This window comes from Mus caroli, chromosome 10, assembly GCF_900094665.2.
Source record: "Mus caroli chromosome 10, CAROLI_EIJ_v1.1, whole genome shotgun sequence".
In the NCBI taxonomy this organism is placed as follows: domain Eukaryota; kingdom Metazoa; phylum Chordata; class Mammalia; order Rodentia; family Muridae; genus Mus; species Mus caroli.
The window spans coordinates 78,755,194-78,774,546 of record NC_034579.1 but is presented as its reverse complement, the minus strand read 5'-3'; the positions used below and the strand labels follow the sequence as shown (position 1 = coordinate 78,774,546).

Genomic DNA, 19,353 nt, shown 5'->3' with positions numbered 1-19,353 from the left:
CCTTTAAATGAGCTGACACAAAAATCTTTGCAAAGAAACCTTGCACTGTAGAGATGTGTGTACATGAATGTGTACATGAGTACATTCGTGTGTGTGTGTGTGTGTGTGAGAGAGAGAGAGAGAGAGTGAGAGAGAGAGAGACATAAACTTTTAAGGAATATACTGAACAATTATAGGCAACTTTATATAAGTGTACTTTGTTTTCTTCAGGCACATTTCAAGGTGCACAATTATGTATAAACAAAAAGATTAAAATCTTTACTGAAGGCTTTGAGTAGTATGTTCATAAAATGACATGCTAAGGTCAAGTGTAGAAAACACACTATACATTTATCCATGTATAAAGCCAAGATAAAACCTACATTTGAAAGCACCACAACTTATACCATTCACCTAAAAAAATGCTAGAAAAATTCAGAGAAGCACACACAGATGCTAAGAAGGAGGAAGGGGAAAATATGTGTGGACTTCAGCTGGGACAGAGGATCATACTGAGGGAGGAGAGAGAGAAAAGCAACTCTAAGAATGTTTGAAAACAACCATAAGCTTACTTACAAGTACATATTGTGTGTGTGTGTGTGTATGCACACATGTGTTGTTTGCATGGAGTTATGTCACATATGGTGTTAATGCTCCCTACCAAGTGACTAACAGACTAACAGAAACCCCAGTGACAGGCATGGGAAACCCCTATTTAAGTTGTTGGTCAGGAAGGGTCCAATACAGGCCATTGCCACTGCCCTTGGTTGCTCCCCAGAACTTGAAAGTAAGACCCTACTACTGAGGATACCACACACTTGAGACACAGGACTTGGAGGCATCAAGCTGGAAGTGCCCTGGGAAGCTCCTCTCTTAGGACTAACTTTCCCAGGATCTGAAGGTGTATAAAAGCTGCCAAGGGACAAAAGCAAGCAGCAGTCCAAGCCAGCATGGAGCCTATGACTGCCTGTCAAGAGAGTCCCAGTGGTGCAACAGTAACCCTTCTATCCTGAGGCTAACCGAGAGCTGTCTAAGCCTGGGTAACTATTGTTGGCTGGAGAGGTCACGGACCCCACAGGAGATACCACCACTGCCATTTCCCTAATGGAACCTAATCTCTAACTGCATTCTAAATAATTACCCTGATGCCCACAGATAAATAGAGCCTCATCCCTCGTCAAAGAAGCAGATGGAGGCTACTACAGAGGCCCGCCTGTGACTGGTCAACACACCGGGAATAAATGGCAGAGAGTCCACAGTCCCATCCAGCACATCTACAAAGAGCACTTACACCTAAGACTCAAAGCACTGTGGAAGGTGGGGTAGAAAGACTGTGAGAGCCAGAGTCCCAGGGTATTTGCTACTAGACAGTTTTGCAGGCACAAAGGGGATGCTGCACCCATTAAATCTCTAGTGTAGTTTCTTAAATAAGGCCTGCATGATGACACCATCAGTCAATACGCCAACATGGATGGGGGAAATTTCCAAAGCCCCCCCCCCCCCAGGTGAAGAGTGCCAGGCACTGGGTGGCTGCTGAGAAAGGAGGAATCCGCTTTATCCAGTGATGAGCTCCCTGAGGCTATCCAATCCCAAGGGAGCCTCTAGACACAGGCACATAACAGCAAACTAAATCAATTCAGCAGGGTGTGTGTGTCTACATAATTATATTAGAAGAAGGCAGGAATTTGAGAAAAGAGGGCATGGAGAAGTTGGCATGGTGCTCGTTGGAAATAATATTCATGTATAAATTTAAAAAAACCTAAAATTAGCCTTTTATTATAAAGGGCTAAAATAGAGAAAGAGATAAGGAGATAAGTCTAGTCAGAGTATGTAAATATAAAGAGCCTGGGAAACATGAATAAAGCTTTTGAAGTGTTTTGAAGTGTTTAACTGAGAGCACCCCTTTGATAGAGAAAATAGCCACTCCAGGGACACATGAAGCTACCCCTCGCTCAAGGACTATAAAAACTGGCTCCAGTTGTGTAAAATGAAACATGGGCTGGTAAGACCAAGAGATTAAACGAGAGTCATACTCAGATCCCACGCTGGCCTGGGCCCCACTTCCTCCTTCCTAGGTCTCCAGAATGCTGAGATCACAGGCAGGTCCTCCACACTCAGCGTACACTCGTCATTCTAACCTTAAAACCTATCAGTAACTGTACTCCTCAGTGCTACCAGCAAACACTATGCAAGTATTTAGTGAGGGATAGTAATCTGAACCCTTAATAAATCTGATACGCTGTCTCTTGTTGCCAGTGCCTTAAGATGCAGAGATTCAAGTAAGTTAGGAAATGCATAATGAAGGGAACAAATGTCTAGAGTATATATGTATCCTTAATACGCAGAGGCCAGACATGATTGTAATGGTCAGATACAAATCCACTCATGATCAAGGAACACAAATCTAAGCCCTCAGAACACTAATGCCTAGTTAATAATGACCCCTGAGATTTTAATGAAAGAATATTTACTACTCTTTTACTGGAACATATGTCAATTCTGAGATAAATGGGTTACAGAGATGATTTAAGACATATTAATGCTCCAAAAATAAAGTCAAATAAAATGTTGTTAAAATTTTAAACAACAAGATACTGGGAAGCAGAGAAGGGAGTTAAATGGAATATAAACTCCTAGCAGCGAGGCGTGCGGGAGAAGCCTTTGCTACCCTTCCAGTGTGCTGCTAAATATCCCACTGACACCCTGCTGGACACTGTGTAGGGAAGAAAGGAAAACTGACCGAACCTGGCTAACTAAAAACGGAAAGATTTTCTGGTGGTGCTACATATGTGCACTCATGGGCTCACACAGGATGCCTGTTCTCTGTCATGGTAACTGTCAGTTATTACCTGAAGATGCTGCTGAAATCAGATGATTCCCCAAGGCTGACATTATAAGGATACAGAGAGAGAACGTAGCCACACAGTGGGTGCTGGCGAGACACACCCTGGCAGGCAGGGTTGAAAGCCTACACAGACATTAGTTCTATTGTTTTACCACAAAGCAGGGCTTCCATCCCTTTACTGAGAGGAAGGCACACCCAGAGACCATTCTCCCTTCTCAGTAGGAACCTTTCCATCCAGTTAAACTCTACGCCTTCTAGATCCAGCAGCTCCTCTAACTAGTACTGTTTTTTAGACCTGTATCTTCCCATTTCTGCTTCTATCCAGGCACACAAGACATCTTTTGTTCAATATGAACCTAACTATGTCACCTTCCTGGAGGGAGCCTCTCCTGCTCCCCCTAAAGGCTGGACACCAGTAGGTTGAACGGCTCCTGTCTTGCAGCCCATTCTTTCTAAAGTTATGTTCTATTGTATCCACTTCTCAGATCCTGAATTGTTTCTGTAACTACTTCCACATAAAGTGTCCCTCCCGGTTGCCACTGTAGCAAGCACAATCCTGCTTTAAGAACTTATTCCCACTGTGGGGAGACACATGCTAACTGTCCAGTGACTGAACTCCCAGGGAGCACGTTTGCTCTTTTATGTAACATTTGTGGGAGAATAACTGCCTGTAAGACACACGATCTCCAGTGTGAAGAAGCTGGATGTTGGGGATGCAAGCTCTACATCGTGACAGCACAGCCAATGGGGAAGCTTGAAACTACTCAGATGAGTCAAAATGACAGGATGAAGAAAATCAACTTTGCTGTAACAGCAAGAGAGTTCTTCAGAGATGAGTCCACGGTGCTCTTCGAAGACAAAACTTAAGTGTTCTGAGGCCATGGGGAAGGGCAGCCCAGACAGCGCTAAAGCATCAAGTTAGAAGCAGGAAGGGACGGAGTACACTGACACAGTACAACTCTACCGAGGCAAGGGACGGGAGTAGAACTTGGGCTTCCCCAGGCAAGCATGAGGAAGCCCTGCGAGCTCACACAGAGGCAATGGCAACATTCTGTCCACATTTTATAACAAACCCTAGTAGCCACCTGGCAGACAGACCAAAATAATCTGATTAGAAACAGGAGGTCTGACTATATTAGTATTTTAAGAAAATGATTTTAAAGGCATATAACATGAAGTGGTGTGGGGAAAAAAATGGAAGAAAAAATTAAAAATGGTATCTAGGAAGTAAAACCTGTAAGGTGTGATTGGTTTTACATGTACAGGAGGTAGGCAGGGTAACTGTAGATGACGTCCCTTCACACAGGGTGTGAGCAAAGGACACAGAGAGGCTGAGGAGCATGGGCCCTGGAGAAAATGCATTCCACTTCAGACAGAAGAGGGAGGCAGCCCTGAGAAACTCAGGTGCAGATGTGCGGTCCACAGGCGAAGCATGACGGGTTCATCCTGAGGCAGAAGCCAGGAGTGGAGACAGTGGTGTGCAGAGGATGACTATGGAATTCAATGTGGGGCCGGAATGAGTATCAGCAAAGGAGACTGAAAAGAACGGCTGTCAAAGGTCATCCAGGACTGCCCTAGCACAGACATATTGAGAAGTGCATGCAATATTATCAGTATTTCAAGATTCCAAGATGCAAAAGCTTTAAAAAAAAAATTAAACCCAAGCACAGAGAGGAACAACTCACAGAGGAAGGCTTCTAGGAAGACAGGAAGAAAAATATGAACGGCAAAGAAGCAGCTTAGCAGCAAGCTAGAGAGGCCAAAGGCCGGCACCCTGAGCTGGAGGGAGGCACACGGGGCACAGAGCTGCAGGGGGCACTGCCGGACAAGGCAGCTCAAGCTGAACTGATTGTAACTCACCCTACCACTTCCGTATGCGCTGCCACATACGGAAGACGTGAAATGTTTCACAAATCCCTTTCTTTTGGTTAAACTATGTAGACTGTTTTGAAGGAGCTGGAAGAGAGTATATTACTGTAAGAAGAACTGTACTGAAATGTTAGCAGGCAACACGATGAGCTTCCTTGTCTGTTTCCCTACTCACCGCATTATGGCTGCTGCGTGAGTACACTGGAGCTGTACAGATAAGGTTGTGAACCTTCATGTGGTTGTAGGGAATTGAATTTTTAGGACCTCTGCTCAATCCCTGTTCGCCTCTGGCCCTAAGATTTATTTATTATTTATTATACATAAATACACTGTAGCTGACTTCAGACATACCAGAAGAGGGTGTCAGATCCCATTACAGATGGTTGTGAGCCACCATGTGGTTGCTGGGAATTGAACTCAGGACCTTTGGAAGAGCAATCAGTGATGTTACCCGCTGAGCCATCTCTCCAGCCCTATGGCTGCTTCTTATCCATTCACTTCCTCCCCCTTACCCCCTTCCAGTTGGGTTCCCTCTCCATGAGACCAGCCTTCCCCTGCTTTCACACTGCACACATTCCATTACAGGCACCCTAAGCTCTTGGGCCCCTTCTAATAGCTCCCTTTACACATTTAGGATTCACATTTTCTCTCATTTAGACCTCACATATAAAAGAAAATATGGGTAGTATTTGTTTTTCTGAATTCAGTTTTTGTTTTTGCTTAGCATAATTTCCAGGAAGCTGACTTTGTGAAAGTAATAAAATATAGTTATGTCACAGCTCAACACAAGTTGGTAACATGAGTACACGTTAGCATTTTGGTTCCTGCTGGCTAGAGAAGTAGGCTGCCCTGGCACAGATGGGGATTTCAGACACCTAGGTGTTCCTGTCATGCCTAGTCTGTTAACACTTGGCCCTTCTTGCTTCTGACTGCTGCTTACTGCGCTACTCTGTGGTTTGAGCACAGACTACAGCACCTTCACACTGCACATAGTTTTGTGTATCTTTAAGAGAAACTTCAGCTACTGTGACTGGCATGACTTGACCTGCACATAGACCTTGCTGCTCTCCCTGCTCCCCCAGAGCCAACCCCTTAGGCGCAGTCCTAGCACTGCTGCACCAGAACACCAGCTGCAGCCTCCCCTCCCCGCTTGTCCACATCGATGGATCTATGGATCCCACAGACCATCACCTCCTAACCTCCCTCCCCCCACTCAACACCTTATCCCTCAACTGCAGGTCACACCTGCCAGAAAACCAGCTGGGTTGCTGCAGACCTCCACTCTCTGTTTCCCTAGACTCAGTCCCTCAACCTCCTCTCTGGCACAGCAACACTCCACCAGCTGTGGCCTCCCTCCTGTCCACTTCTCTTGTGGACCCCCTCAGACTATCCCTCCTGACCTCCCTCCTCTGACTCATCACTGCATCCCAGCCTCCATCACCAGCAGGCATTCCCTATGAACACACAGCCTAGCAGACCAGTAAAAGAACTAGCACACGGCCATCACACACTCTGAAAATGCAGACAGGAAACAGAAACTGAAGAACAAAACACCCACCCAACAAAGACAAATCCAGAAATCAGCACCTAGACCTATAATCACCCCAAACCCAGACACCTAGATGCCTGTGTAAGAACACAACAACAACCAGGGCAATCCATCTCTACTAAGGCCCTGCAATGCTACAACAGCAGGACCAGAATATTCCAACACAGGAGAAGCACAGGAAAAAGACCTTCAGATAACAGAGGTCCTTAAAGAGTAAATGAATAAATCCATTAAAGAAATCCAGGAAAAGACAAACAATTGGAGGAAATGAATAAATCCTTCAAAGAAAGCAAGAAAAAATAAACATCTGCATGTGCTTTGCCATGGGGAGGTCAAACCGGTGCCAGCATGGAGCCTTCCCCACTACACTCTTGTCTCTTTGGAGCAGGAAGGTACTTTGCAGGCTAGGGGAGAGAAATATGGACACCACACAGCCACAGCCTTTGATCGACAAGATGTGCTGGGAAATGGTGGTACAGAACATTCAGGAGCAGCTGACCAATTCTGATTTGAGGCCCACTCCCTGAGTGGGAGCTCATGCCCGACACTGCCTGGAGCCAGGAACCAAAACCTGGCTAGCCCAGAGAGCTCGGTAGAACCAGATATGACTGGCAGAAATCAATCAATCCATCAATCCTATGATTCCTAATGGCATTCTGCTATACTCAGAGATCAGGCCTTTGTCTAGTTGTCAGCACAGAGGCATCCTCTAGCAGACAACAGGAGCAGATGTAGAGGCCCACAGCCAGATATTATGGGGAGAGCCTAAATGGGGAGGTCCTCACTGGGTGTTTCCCCTCACCATTTGGGGAGTCCCAGAGGAAAAGGGGATGGAGGACACCAGGAGATCATGGTGTCCAGAGAGACTTAGGTGGCAAGCACGGGGCCTACAGGCGTCTGCACCAGGTCCTCTGTGTACGTGCTGTGGCTGTGAGCTTGGTGTTTGTGTAGGACTCCTCACTGTGGGAGCGGGTGTGTCTCTGACTCTCCTGCCTGCTCCTGAGACTCTTTCCTCCAGTTGGGCTGCCTGGTCCAGACTTGACATGAAGGCTTCTGCCTTGTCTTACTGTTTGTTTTGTCATGGCTGGTTGTCATCTCTTGGAGGTCTGCTCTTTTCTAATGGGAGATGGAAGGGGAGTGAATGTGAGGGGGAGGGGAAGAGGTAGGGGCAGGGAGTGGTGGAGGGAGGAGCGACTGTGGTTGGGATGTACTATATGAGAGAAGAATCTATTTCTAATAAGAAGTAGGAAGTTACTTGCTGGTCAACAGCTCCTTAGTCGCAGCACTGAGTTGCACCTGAACAGCAGTGCCTCCTCACCAATCCCTGCAGCCCTCAGTTCTCAAGCAACAAACTGCAAAGGATAATTTTCACCTGTCACTTCACATGGACACTGCAGGTATTTTCATCACTAAGGGCTTGGCTGCTGCAGGTATTTGCATAAGTAAATAACATGAGGGTGAAAATCCTGACTGTTTTGTATACTTCTGTGTGTAGTGTAAAAATACTCATCACATTCATTCATTCATTCACTTATTATTTTAACTATCATATGTGCTTGCACACATATGGAGGTCAGAGGTCACCTGCAGTAGTTGGCTCTCTATGTATGGAACCTAGATCTGGGTCAAATGCAGATGGTGAAGCCCAAGAGCAGGAACCCATCCGTATCCACTGCGCCATCTCACCCACCCTTGAATAAATGGGTTTTATTCCAAGAATACATTTATACAATTCTAATAAGATTGGAAAGAAAATCACGTGATTACACTAAGAAATTTCAAATTTTAATTGAAAAAAATCCAAAATCCAAAAACAAAAACCAAGCAACACAAACATTACTGAGCTGAGCTAGGCTAGGTCTGAGTTCAGTTGTATTAGGAAACTTCCCAAGTACTATATATTCTAGGAAGAACAATGCCAACTACCTCAAATGAAAATAACCACAGAATTCACTTGCAAAGTATGTGCTGCATTTGCTAAGCACTGACTCACCAGTAAGGTGGCACTGTCCTTAGATACATACTCATTGCATATAAAGTTTGCAAGACCAATGGGCCTCTCTTCCCACTGATGGCCAACTCAATCTTTTTCAAATCATGGAAGGAGTTATGTTCAAGAAGAAGCTGAAGTGAAGCCATGTTACCAGTGGAGTGTCCTTAGTGGGTCAGGCAGTGGTTTGAAAGGGGGCCAAGCACCTGACACCTGTCACTGCTAACAACCATTATCAACATTATAATAACACTTAAATTATGTTGCTAATAATGTGCCATCTTTATAGGAACTTAACTGGTTAAACTAAAAAGTCAGAAACAAGGTTTAAGGATACAGAAGATTTAAGATTTTGAGGGCTAGGAATATAGCACAGTGGTAGGGCAATTGGCTAGCATGGATGCGACCCTAAGTTCAACGAGAGAGAGAGAGAGAGAGAGAGAGAGAGAGAGAGAGAGAGAGAGAGAGAGAGAAAGAGAAAGAGAGAGAGGTTTTGAAAGGAGTGTTTTTCATCTCTTAACTATCTCATAAAACTGGGGTTCATCAAAAAATGAAATAACAATCAACTTAGATGTGATTTCTATACAAAGATACTATACAAAGAAGAAATATTACTTGTTATCTCAAGGGCAAAGGCCACACCTTAACAGACTTGTGGACATCCATCAAGTATATCCCATGAGAAACATTCTGTGACCACAGACTGAAGAGTCAGTGAGGAAACCGAACTTTTCCTGGGGTGTTGAGAGGAAGCAGAAGCAGGACCGTACTGGTCACTGAGAGTAGCACCTGGATTAAGACAGGCGTCTGACAATGGCTCCCAAGCCGGAGACACTACAAGGTCTGGGGTAAGCACACACAGGCAAAGGTTAGATGCTTGTGTGTTTGGAAAAGTATGTGTCTGCATGCCCTGGGGAGGTGGGGAACACATAACAATGATTACGATTACTACTTCTGGTCATCTGCGTAGCCACTCTTAACAGCAGCAGGTAAGTAGTCAGGCCTGCAAAGACTGCAATAAAATGCTATACCCAACAGGAAATTTTCTTAAATTTCCTCCCAAAGATAAAAAACATAAGGCAAAGAGAGTTTAACCTACCTCTCTCTTTGCAAAGGACAAAAAGGAACTCAGCAGCAATCTGCTTGACTCCGAGGTCAACATGTGTCATGAGACGCACCAGCTTATTTCTCACGGTTGAGCCGACTTCTGGTCGATTTGTCACATCCCTCAAAGGCGGTAAAACCTGATTGCAAAGGTGAAAGAAGCCGTCATCAATGGAGGGTGCTGGGATACGCGAGAGTGGCACGAGGCAATGGCCAATCTTACAAGGAATTATAACTAAGTTTTTAGCATGAGTAACAAATAGAAATAACTGTGAGCTTCCAAATAACATGAAATAAACCACCATCATAACCAGCAACATCCAGACCTCAGAAAATCTCATGTGTGTACTAAGGTTCTGTGTGGATAGAAACATGTCTTCCCTGTGCTACCTGGCTATTGCAGCACCTGAAGTGTTTCTGGTGCCTAGCAAAAATTAATTTGAAGTCCGTGTCACATTCTTCTTTCTTGCTGGCTATGACAGCACAGAGGCTTATGATCCACGTACATGGAAGGCTGAGAGAACATAAAAGTTCAAAGTCTGCTTTAGCCCCATCAGAGCGACACTGAGTCCAAAACAAAAGGGGGGTTATAAAGCCAGTTAAGTGCTTTCTGTGTGACCTGATTCAATACTCAGAAACCACAGGAAAACATCCAGGGCATGGGTTTGCAATCCTAGCACAGACAGAAGTGGAGACAGGAGGATCTAGTTGGCCAGTTTCAGGACAGTGAGGGAGAGGGAAGAGTGAGGGAGAGAGCAGATGGTGTCTAAGATGGAGCACCTGAGGTTGTCATGTCTTCTACCCTGTACATACATGTGGGTATGTTTACACATGCACCTCCCCCACCTGCAGCAACACCCATGCTTCCCATTCTTTCACATACTTCCTCCGTGGCCCAGGCCATACTGACTGCTCAACTCTTAATTCTAACAGCATAATAGATATTTAATTTATGCATTTTAGTTGTTTAATTGTATAATGGCTATTTCAGATTGAATATTCCTAACTCCAAAATCTGGAACCTTTGAGTGTGGACATGATGTCACAAATAGAAACTGCATGTGACAGGGAAAATGAACATCATGTGATAGGCTAAGTAAAGGGATGCTAAAATGTGTAAACAACTTTAAAGCTCTGGGGATCAGGTGCATACACAACATGAAAGAATTCCGTATTTACACTTGGGTTCCACTGCCAGCTATCTATGCAGATATCCCTAAATCTAAAAACATTACAAACCTGAAGCACTTAAATCCAAAAAGTTGGAGGAGAGATAACCCTTTTTCACCAACGATTTTTCTCTATTCTAGCTACAATAACAGCTCTCTGGCTCTGTCTCTCTCTGGCTCTGTCTGTCTCTTTCTCTCTCTGTCTCTCTCTCTCCCTGCCTTCCTCTCCCCCTTCCCCTCCCTCCCCACTGGTTTCCTCTCAGTGAAGGGAAACCATTCCTTGACCTCTCCCTCGCTGACTTTACTGTTTCCCATCCCCCACCAACAGTCTTCCACAATCCTTCTCATGCTCTGACCACCTGGAATAGCAAATATTTACTGTGTGCCTCTTCCCACTAAAGCACACTTTAAGATGCACACCTCATGCTGTGGGATGTGTCTTTCTGAGCATCTCTCTCTTTCCCCTAATATCTTTTTAAAAAGTAAGTTTCATAGGGATGGTTTTCTCCTTTCTTTATTAGTCTCTTCCAAGTGCCTGGAACACTGTAGGTGTCCAGCAAATATTTGTTGACTTAAACGGGAAATGAATAAGTCCAAGTGATTTTAATTAAATGATCTATTGACCCATTTATGTTACTATAAGAAAATACTCAAGGCATGCTAACTTAATGAAGACAGGAGTTTTGTTTAGTGTACAGTTCTGGAGAGTGAAAGCCCAAGATCAGGTGGTCCTACCCACTCCTTCTACTGCTCCTGAGGGCCTAATGGAGGAGGATGTCATAAAAGCAGGGGTGTTTGTAGGAGAAATAAAAAGCCAGGTAGCATTCAAGGGTCAGGCCAGCTCCTCAGTTTGTTCTGTAAGAGCTGAAGGGTCCGGTAGGAACTACCTTGACCCCACTGAGGCAGTGCCCACTGTGGAGTTTCCATAAGGCCATACCTCTTAAAGGTTCTACACCATCACCCACCACTGCCATTCTGGTGACATCAAGTCTCTAAGACATGTTCTTAGAGGAAAAACTATACCCAAGTCACAGAAAGTGACTTCTATATGAACAGTCCTTGTGTTAGGAAATGAGGCACATTACAAAGTCAAAGAACATTTTACTCTATACCTATGCAGGCTGTATACATATAGCATTTATTTAATCTAGTTAACTGATTTTCCCCTTCCATCTCTCTTTATTTACAGTGAGTGCACCAGGAAATACAGGGAATTGAAATAAAGCTATAAATTAAAACAGAGACCACCTGTCAGACAAGGAATTTATCCAAATGTCTGTAAGATCCACATATAAATGCCTCTAGAAGGGTGGAGCATAACGTAAGGCATAAGGGAACCGTGAAACACACCCTATTTGACTGAGTCAATTCAATTCTACTGAGTGTAACCCTTATCTCTAGAAGAATGAGACACTCAATAGCTGATTTCTACAGACTGCCTTAATATGCAGTGTGGACAACTACAGACAAAAGTTAGCATGCACAATCTATTAGTTAATTTCTGGGGTTTCTTCAAGACTTACTGCCCTACTGTTTCCTGTCACTCTCAAAGGGCACATTGACACTTTCTTCCAATCAGTTTGATAAGTTGTATCCAGTTTTTCTCTCAAACACAGCATTTCTTCTTTAACTCTCTAGACTAATACAACCTGGGTCAGTAATTTCCAGTTTTCACTTGTAATTGCTCAAACACAGAGCACTCAAGGCCAATTTCCTTTGTGTACGACTGAGCTAGATTTAATAAGGTAGTTGCTACTCCATGTAATAAGTAATTAGACACAGCTTCAATTACAGCATTATCATAGTTAATTATCTGTTATTTTCCCCTTGGTGCTAGAGCTTGAGTTTGTGGCCCTGTGACTGTCAAGCACATGCCCCACCAGTGAGCCACGCCATTAGGGTCTGCCTTTCTTGTATCTTCTTTAGAGGTTTGTTTTTCTCTTTCCTCCTCCTTCCTCTGCCCTTTCTTTTCTTTAAAATCCAAGGACCATTTTATTCGAGTCTGAAAGAAAAACAACCAGACAGGCAGGCTGTACATTTTGGCAGCTGCTAGGAGGGAGATGGGGAAGAGGAAGAGAGGAAGTCAGGTCTTTGAGTTATAATCAGCACTGGCATCTGTAAACAGTGGTGGAACAGGGACTGGGGGAGTGGAGTGTCAGGACAAATATGCTTAGGATTTTGGCCAACATCCAAAGAGCAGAAAAGGAGACAACGTTAAGCTTTTCAGTTACCATTCAGGAAAGTGGGCGGGACTAGCAGTGAAGATCTGTAAGTGACTATGGCAAGGGAGGCTCCTGGACGAGGTAAGTACATTCATTATCTCCCTGTGTGTAGACTGTGCTGTCTGTATTCTCCTTGCATTCTCTAAGGGTCCATACACTAAAGCATGATCCCTACTATGGTGGTGGCAAGAGGTGTGAGCTAACCTTAACTGTGAGCTCAGGTAACAGGCTCACAACCATCTGTAATGGGATCTGATGCCCTCTTCTGGTGTGTCTGAAGACAGTGACAGTGTATTCATATACATAAAACAAATAATATTTAAAAAAGACTTCAGGGCTGTTCTTAGGCCACTGGGGAACTGTTCCCACTGGTGATTAAGGTAACTCTGGGACCCTTGCAGGAGAGCAAGCGTTAGACGGGTGAGCTCATTCTGGCTTCTGCTTTGAGATGCTTCCTCCTGAATGTGCACTTCTGCCACGGGCCATGCAAGCCTCACCTGAGCCAAGCCAATGCCAGTGCCTTTCTCTTAAATCGCTGGGACCAAAGAATCTGTTTTCTCTGTAAACTTAGGCTGCCTCAGGGTTTCACTGTAATAGTTATGAGCAGACTATAACATGAAAAACTGGTACCAGAAACTACTATAGAATTGTAACTATATGTAAACCTTGTACATATACTGTATTCTATTGTAGTATTGTATGTATACTGTAACTACATGTAATTATTGTTACTATAATTATACCTTAAAATGGGTAGGCAGCTTTGGAATTGGGTAACTAACTAGAAAAGGTTAGAAGAATTTGGAGGAATAGGCTAGGAAATTTCAAGTGTTATAAATGGAGTTTAATTGGAAGTTCTGGTAAGGGCTCAGAAGAGGAAGGAGCTAGGAAACTAATTTTGGAAGGAAAGTAGAATCTGATGGGAAAATGGGGGCTGTGAGGAGGGAGAAACTGTCATTATTATACTGTTATAAAGAATCTGACCACACTAATTCATGCACTAAGACAAGACTGAAATTAGGAATGCTGGACTAGTTTATTTGAACAGAGAAATTTCAAAACAATAAAATACTGGGCTATGATGGTGTTACTGGCTACTGTTCGATTTATAGTAAGTGTTGAGAGCAAAAGGAAATAGAGGATTAATAAAATTTGCAGCTTACCTAAGGAATGAACAGAAAAAGTGACTAAGGGTATGGTTTAGGGAAGTACACAGTCAGACTGTTAGATATCAGCAAGAATGCTAATTATGAGGTTTCTGTAAAAGCCTTGAGGCCACCTCCCAAATCGCCCACCCCCCATTATAGGCCAAGAGATCTTTCGGGATAGTGTTGTCTCAAGGACTGAGCCCAGGGTGCTCTCTGCTGGCTTCCGATACAAGACCAGCCCAGGATTTGTCTCCCTGCGTCCATCTGATGAGGTTCTGTGGCTGCAGCAGTGGCTCAAGCAGAATCAGAGTTCATATCAGAGGCAGATTTTTCTGCCGTCTACATGGTGCTGATTCTGCAGTTATGCAAAATGCAAGACTCATAAGATCATGACAGCATCAATGAAGATTTCAAAGACGGCCAAGCAGAAGTTTGCTGCGTGCTCAGAGCCCCTGCAATGAGTGCCCAGTAGGATGATACACATTGGAGATGCTGGAGTGGAGCCATAATAGGGACCCAAGAAACACAGGGCAATCAGCAGCATGATCAGCAAGCAGTCAACTGGCAATGTCCAACAAAACTCAATGCCCCTCTCCGAGGGACTTTACCCCAATTCTCCACTTTTGTTTCTCTTTTGGAATAAAATTATATACATAGTGGCTGTGCCATCAGTGAATACTGGAAATAGAAAAGTCATCTTGACTTTATTTTGTCTTTTTTTTTTTTTCCAGAGCTGAGGACCGAACCCAGGGCCTTGCGCTTGCTAGGCAAGCGCTCTACCACTGAGCTAAATCCCCAACCCCTCATCTTGACTTTATAGACAGAAGGAATTTGTCTTGACTCTAGGAACTTTGCACTTCTTGTTGTTATTGTGTGTGTGTGTATGCATGCAGGCATATACGTGGGTGGCAGACAGTACTGTGTGTCCCGTTTATTACTCTGTGCCTTATTCCTTTGAGACAGGGTGACTTAGTGCACCTAGAGCTAGGCCAGTCATCTTCATCATCCCTCCAGTGTCAAGCACCAACAGTGCCTAAGATTGCACAAAGCCATGCCCAACCTTTTTACCTAACTAGGACTTGAATGCAGGTTCTCATGGTTAAGCAGCAAGTGTTCTTACCCTCGGGGCCATTGGCCCAGCCACTGGTTAGTGATTTCAGACAGGCTTTCACTATGCAGCTTAGGTTGCTACAACCTTGTACCTTTGAAGGGCGCTAGAGTGAGTTAAGACTACTGGGAAATGGAGTGACCATATTTTGCACTGTGAGATCATGAACGTGCTAGCTGAATCCTGGCTTTCCCTTTCTCTGCTTCCTGGTCTGATGAGAAATGAACAAATGACTTAAATTGCTATGTCACAACTTGAAGCTGCTGTTGCTACTGTGCCTTCCCTACCATGAAGGACCACACTCTTCAACTATGAACCAGAATAAATCCTATCTCCCTAGATTGCTTCTGTCAGGAATTCTGTCCCAGCAACAAGCAGTGTGACTAATGTGCCCTGTGGTGCCCTACAGCCCCACTGGGATGACAGTGAGATGGTTATCACCGGGTGGATCCCTCATCCTTGGACCTTCAGAGTGACAGGCTCAGGCCTCCCCTTCTCTGCAGTATTCTTCAGTGTCCTGCCTCTGGGATACCACTACACTAAAGAACCCAGGCTAACACACCTTAGCTCTAGTTATCCTTTCACCTGTCTTATCTCATCCCTCACCTATACTGCAGTCTTTCCTGAGGACACATAGGGTCTTACATATTGGGGCATGAACACAGTATGTGATTGACTGATAGGCTTCTTTAGCTGTCCTCATTAGAAAGTGCAAACATAGACAGTTAACTTGAACCTTGATCTTGCTTTTATTAACAAGTAAAAAACATAGAAAATAAGTATTTTCATTTAAGAAAAAGCATTTTCATTTTATGTGTATGGGTGTTTTGCCTGCATGTATGTGTCTGTGCATTTGTACAGGCAGTGTCTGTGGAGATAGAAGAGGGCACTGGATCCCCTAGAACTGGAGTTACAGACAGATGGGAACTGTAACATGGGTGCAACGAGTGCTCCTAACCTGATACATCTTTCTAGCCCCATAAGATATTTTCCTTTCTCTCTCTCTTCGTATTTTATTGAGACCAGTTTATCAAATAGCTATAATATACTTTAGTACAATAAAATTGACAATTTCCTAATTTGTTTGCATCATGAAAAACTTTCATTTCTTCAAGAGGCCACTTTTAAATTCATAATTTACTCTCGATTTAACAGTAATATTACTGAGAAAACATTTCTGATTATCAAATCCAGAGGAACGAAAGCAGCTGTCTTATCAGGATTTAAGGAATATGCAAAATTAACATAGCAACTTGTTCAATATAATAGCCAACTCAATAGAAAAATGTTTTCTTTTTTTAATCTAACTTTATTTTTTTTTCTCTCCTTTAAATTAGATATTTTCTTTATTTACATTTCAAATGTTATCCCCTTTCCTAGTTTCCTCTCTGAAAATCCCCTTCCCTTCCCACTTTTCCCTGCTCCCCAACCCACCCACTCCAGCTTCCTGGCCCTGGCATTCCCCTATACTGGGGCATAGAACCGTCACAGGACCAAGGGCCTCTCTTCTCAATGATGGCCGACTGAGCCATCCTCTGCTACATATCCAGCTAGACAGGAGTCCCACCATGTGTTTTCTTTGACTGGTGGTTTAGTCCCAAGGAGCTCTGGGGGTACTGGTTAGTTCATATTGTTGGTCCTCCTATAGGGCTGCAAACCCCTTCAGCTCCTTGGGTCCTTTCTCTAGCTCCTTCATTGGGGACCCTTTCATTATTCTTTAGCAAGTTCTTCTAGTCAAGGTAGAATGTCTTAAAGAATCAAACTTAGAAGTAGGTTGAATTGGTGGGTTAGTTTAGCTTGCTAAAACAGCTATCATGCTTCTAAGGTATCTCTATTCAAAAAGCAGTGAGTTTGGGGCTGGAGAGATGGCTCAACAATTAAGAGCATTGACTGCTCTTCCAGAGATCACGAGTTCAATTCCCAGCAACCACATGGCTCACAACCATCTGTAATGCGATCCGATGCCCTCTTCTGGTGTGTCTGAAGATAGCTACAGTGTACTCACATACATTAAATCAATCAACCAACAAACAAAATGAGTTCCTGCTTTCTGATGTCTTTTATCAGCACTATTCATGTGCTTGATACACAGTAAAGAGTCCACTTCATTTTCACCATGTATCAAAATGACGATGATTAATTTATAAATGGTTGTGTTAGTAATGGCACAGGAAAACTAAGAAATGGGAAAGGAGGATGGAAAAGTATGATATTAATTTTGGCTATACTGAAGGAAAACTACTACACATCCAATAGTCAAAATGAGCAGTTCATTATAAATGTCCACGGATCTGAGGATGGCTCAGATTTGTGTTTTAGCATACATATCTGGGAATCATCAGCATATAGATGTGTTCAAAATCACTATACCAGGATGTGATCAACAAACCAACAAGAGAGGAATGAGGTAGACAAAAGATGCATTGTCTTAGGCATGCAAACATTTTGTACTGGGATGATGACTAGTAAAGGTCTCTACTGTGTCCCAAGAGTCAAATGAAGTAAGAGTTTCATGGAGGTGCGAACTTACACCCAATGCTACAGAGGGCAGGCACTTAAATGCACCTCTGTCCACAGAGGGCTGGCCTAGCATGCACCACACACTGAGGCACACACACTGGAGATGGTGGCATGAGGATCAGGCATGAGTTGAAGGCCATCCTCAGCTACATAGTAAGTTAGAGGACAGTGTGGGCTACCTGGGACTCTGTTTCCTTTTGAAACAAAAAACAAACAGAAAGGGAGTTGTAAGATATATTGGAATACTCTGGGAAGCTGCCTGGTGTGGGTGGTCGTAAAGTTAAGGGAGTCTCGTCAGTTCAAGTGTTCAGTAGCAGCCCAAGGTAGGTAGAAGGCTGATCCAACCATATTATTGAGTGGAGTTAATGCTGTCTAGAAAGGAGTGACTACAGCCATGAACTTCATGTGTGCTTGTCTAGGCATGAGAGAAGGAAAGGCACAGAGGAGCAGAAAGCACTGAGCAAGGGGCCTGAGAAGAAGGTGAGGGGCTGAAACTGTCAGGAGCCTGTTACTGAGTTTCAGAGGAGCAGAAAGCACTGAGCAAGGGGCCTGAGAAGAAGGTGAGGGGCTGAAACTGTCAGGAGCCTGTTACTGAGTTTCAGAGGAGTGTGAGTTCAGAGCTCACTGCTTCTTCTCAGCCAATGCCCCCATCTGTCAGTGCACTATGTGAGCCACACTTTCAAGACATACTCAAAGGATGAACTCTGGCCACTGCCATGCCTGCGACGCCTTTAGTTGCCAGGGCTGCTCTCACTGTGTGGTGTGGCAGCCACCCCTCCTCCTCCACTCTCCTCCCACACACAGCATCTCAAGTCTTCTTAACCCACATGAGGTCCTCCTATCAACCCCCTGAAAACACTCCAGTGCTTTCTCATCTTATTCTGAAAGAATCCAAAGTGCTAAACACGCTTGCCATTGGCCCTGATTACTTGTTCACCACCGCACTGACAGCCTCTCCCTTCTGTCTTTTGTCTAGTCACATTAGCTGCCTTGTTTCCTGTGTCTGAGAACACTAAATGTTTTCTCTCTGATAGATCCTCTTCAACATTCTCAGAGACACTTGCTGTTTACACAACTTTGTGCTCACTATCACCTGTACAAGGAGGTGCTCCTGTGTCACAACTCCCCTTTCTGTTCCTCTGTTCTCTTTAGGACACTTCTCATGTGCTAAGTTATACAGTTACTCTTTTCATCACCTCCTGTAAGGCAAAGCCCATGAGAGTAACAAGCTCCCAGTGTGGAGCACGCAGACCCACACAGCACACAGCACAGAGACCTCAGTAAACATCTGCTGGTTAAATGAATGAATAACAATGTGCACAAAATCATTGACTTCTGGCTGGAAGGTTTCTGATCTTCTGAAAGAAAACTATCACAAGACTTTATTAGTTCTATGTTAACAACATATATACAAAGTTTTAACTTTAAGATGTAAGCAATTACCTGATCTTTGAGAAATTTTCGGATGTTCCGATGGGCTCGGGAACATTCTGTTAATAAGCTGAGAACTGGAGTTAGACCCTCTCTATAGCTGCTTCCCTATAAAGAAAACCATGCATGCCATATTAGTTCAGTTCCTAAGGCTGGGGCTCTCCTCCATGTCATCTGAGAATAGGAAGACTTTCTTGAGGGGAGGGAGGGGGAAAGGTGGGAGGATGCCAACGTTTATAAATGATTTTAAAAGTTACTTTATGTAACATTTCCATAAGTTATCTTCATTTTACTATGTGGTTCTATCTTTCCTTCTTTTTCCTACATTTTTCTCCTAGGGTTTACATAAGCCCAGCCAATGTGCTTCAAAGAAGCACAGGATTTTGAGATCCATCTATGTGACACTGCTGCCTTTCAGG

At 44.0% G+C, this 19,353-nt stretch overlaps 1 protein-coding gene across 6 annotated transcripts in view; it reads right to left on the bottom strand.

Moving 5' to 3' along the window:
• Nucleotides 1-19,353, bottom strand: part of Ric8b (RIC8 guanine nucleotide exchange factor B) — a 100,608-nt gene that overhangs the window by 27,295 nt on the left and 53,960 nt on the right. For all 6 annotated transcript variants that reach the window (XR_003837770.1, XR_003837771.1, XR_003837772.1 and 3 more), the window contains exons 6-7: nt 18,947-19,042; nt 9,332-9,476 (exon numbers count right to left, since the gene is read on the bottom strand). Coding sequence is in view for 3 of the 6 variants with exons in the window: in XM_021173650.1 (XP_021029309.1) it covers nt 9,332-9,476; nt 18,947-19,042 (241 nt within the window). In the remaining 3 variants the exon portion in view is untranslated. The remainder of the gene's footprint in view (nt 1-9,331; nt 9,477-18,946; nt 19,043-19,353) is intronic.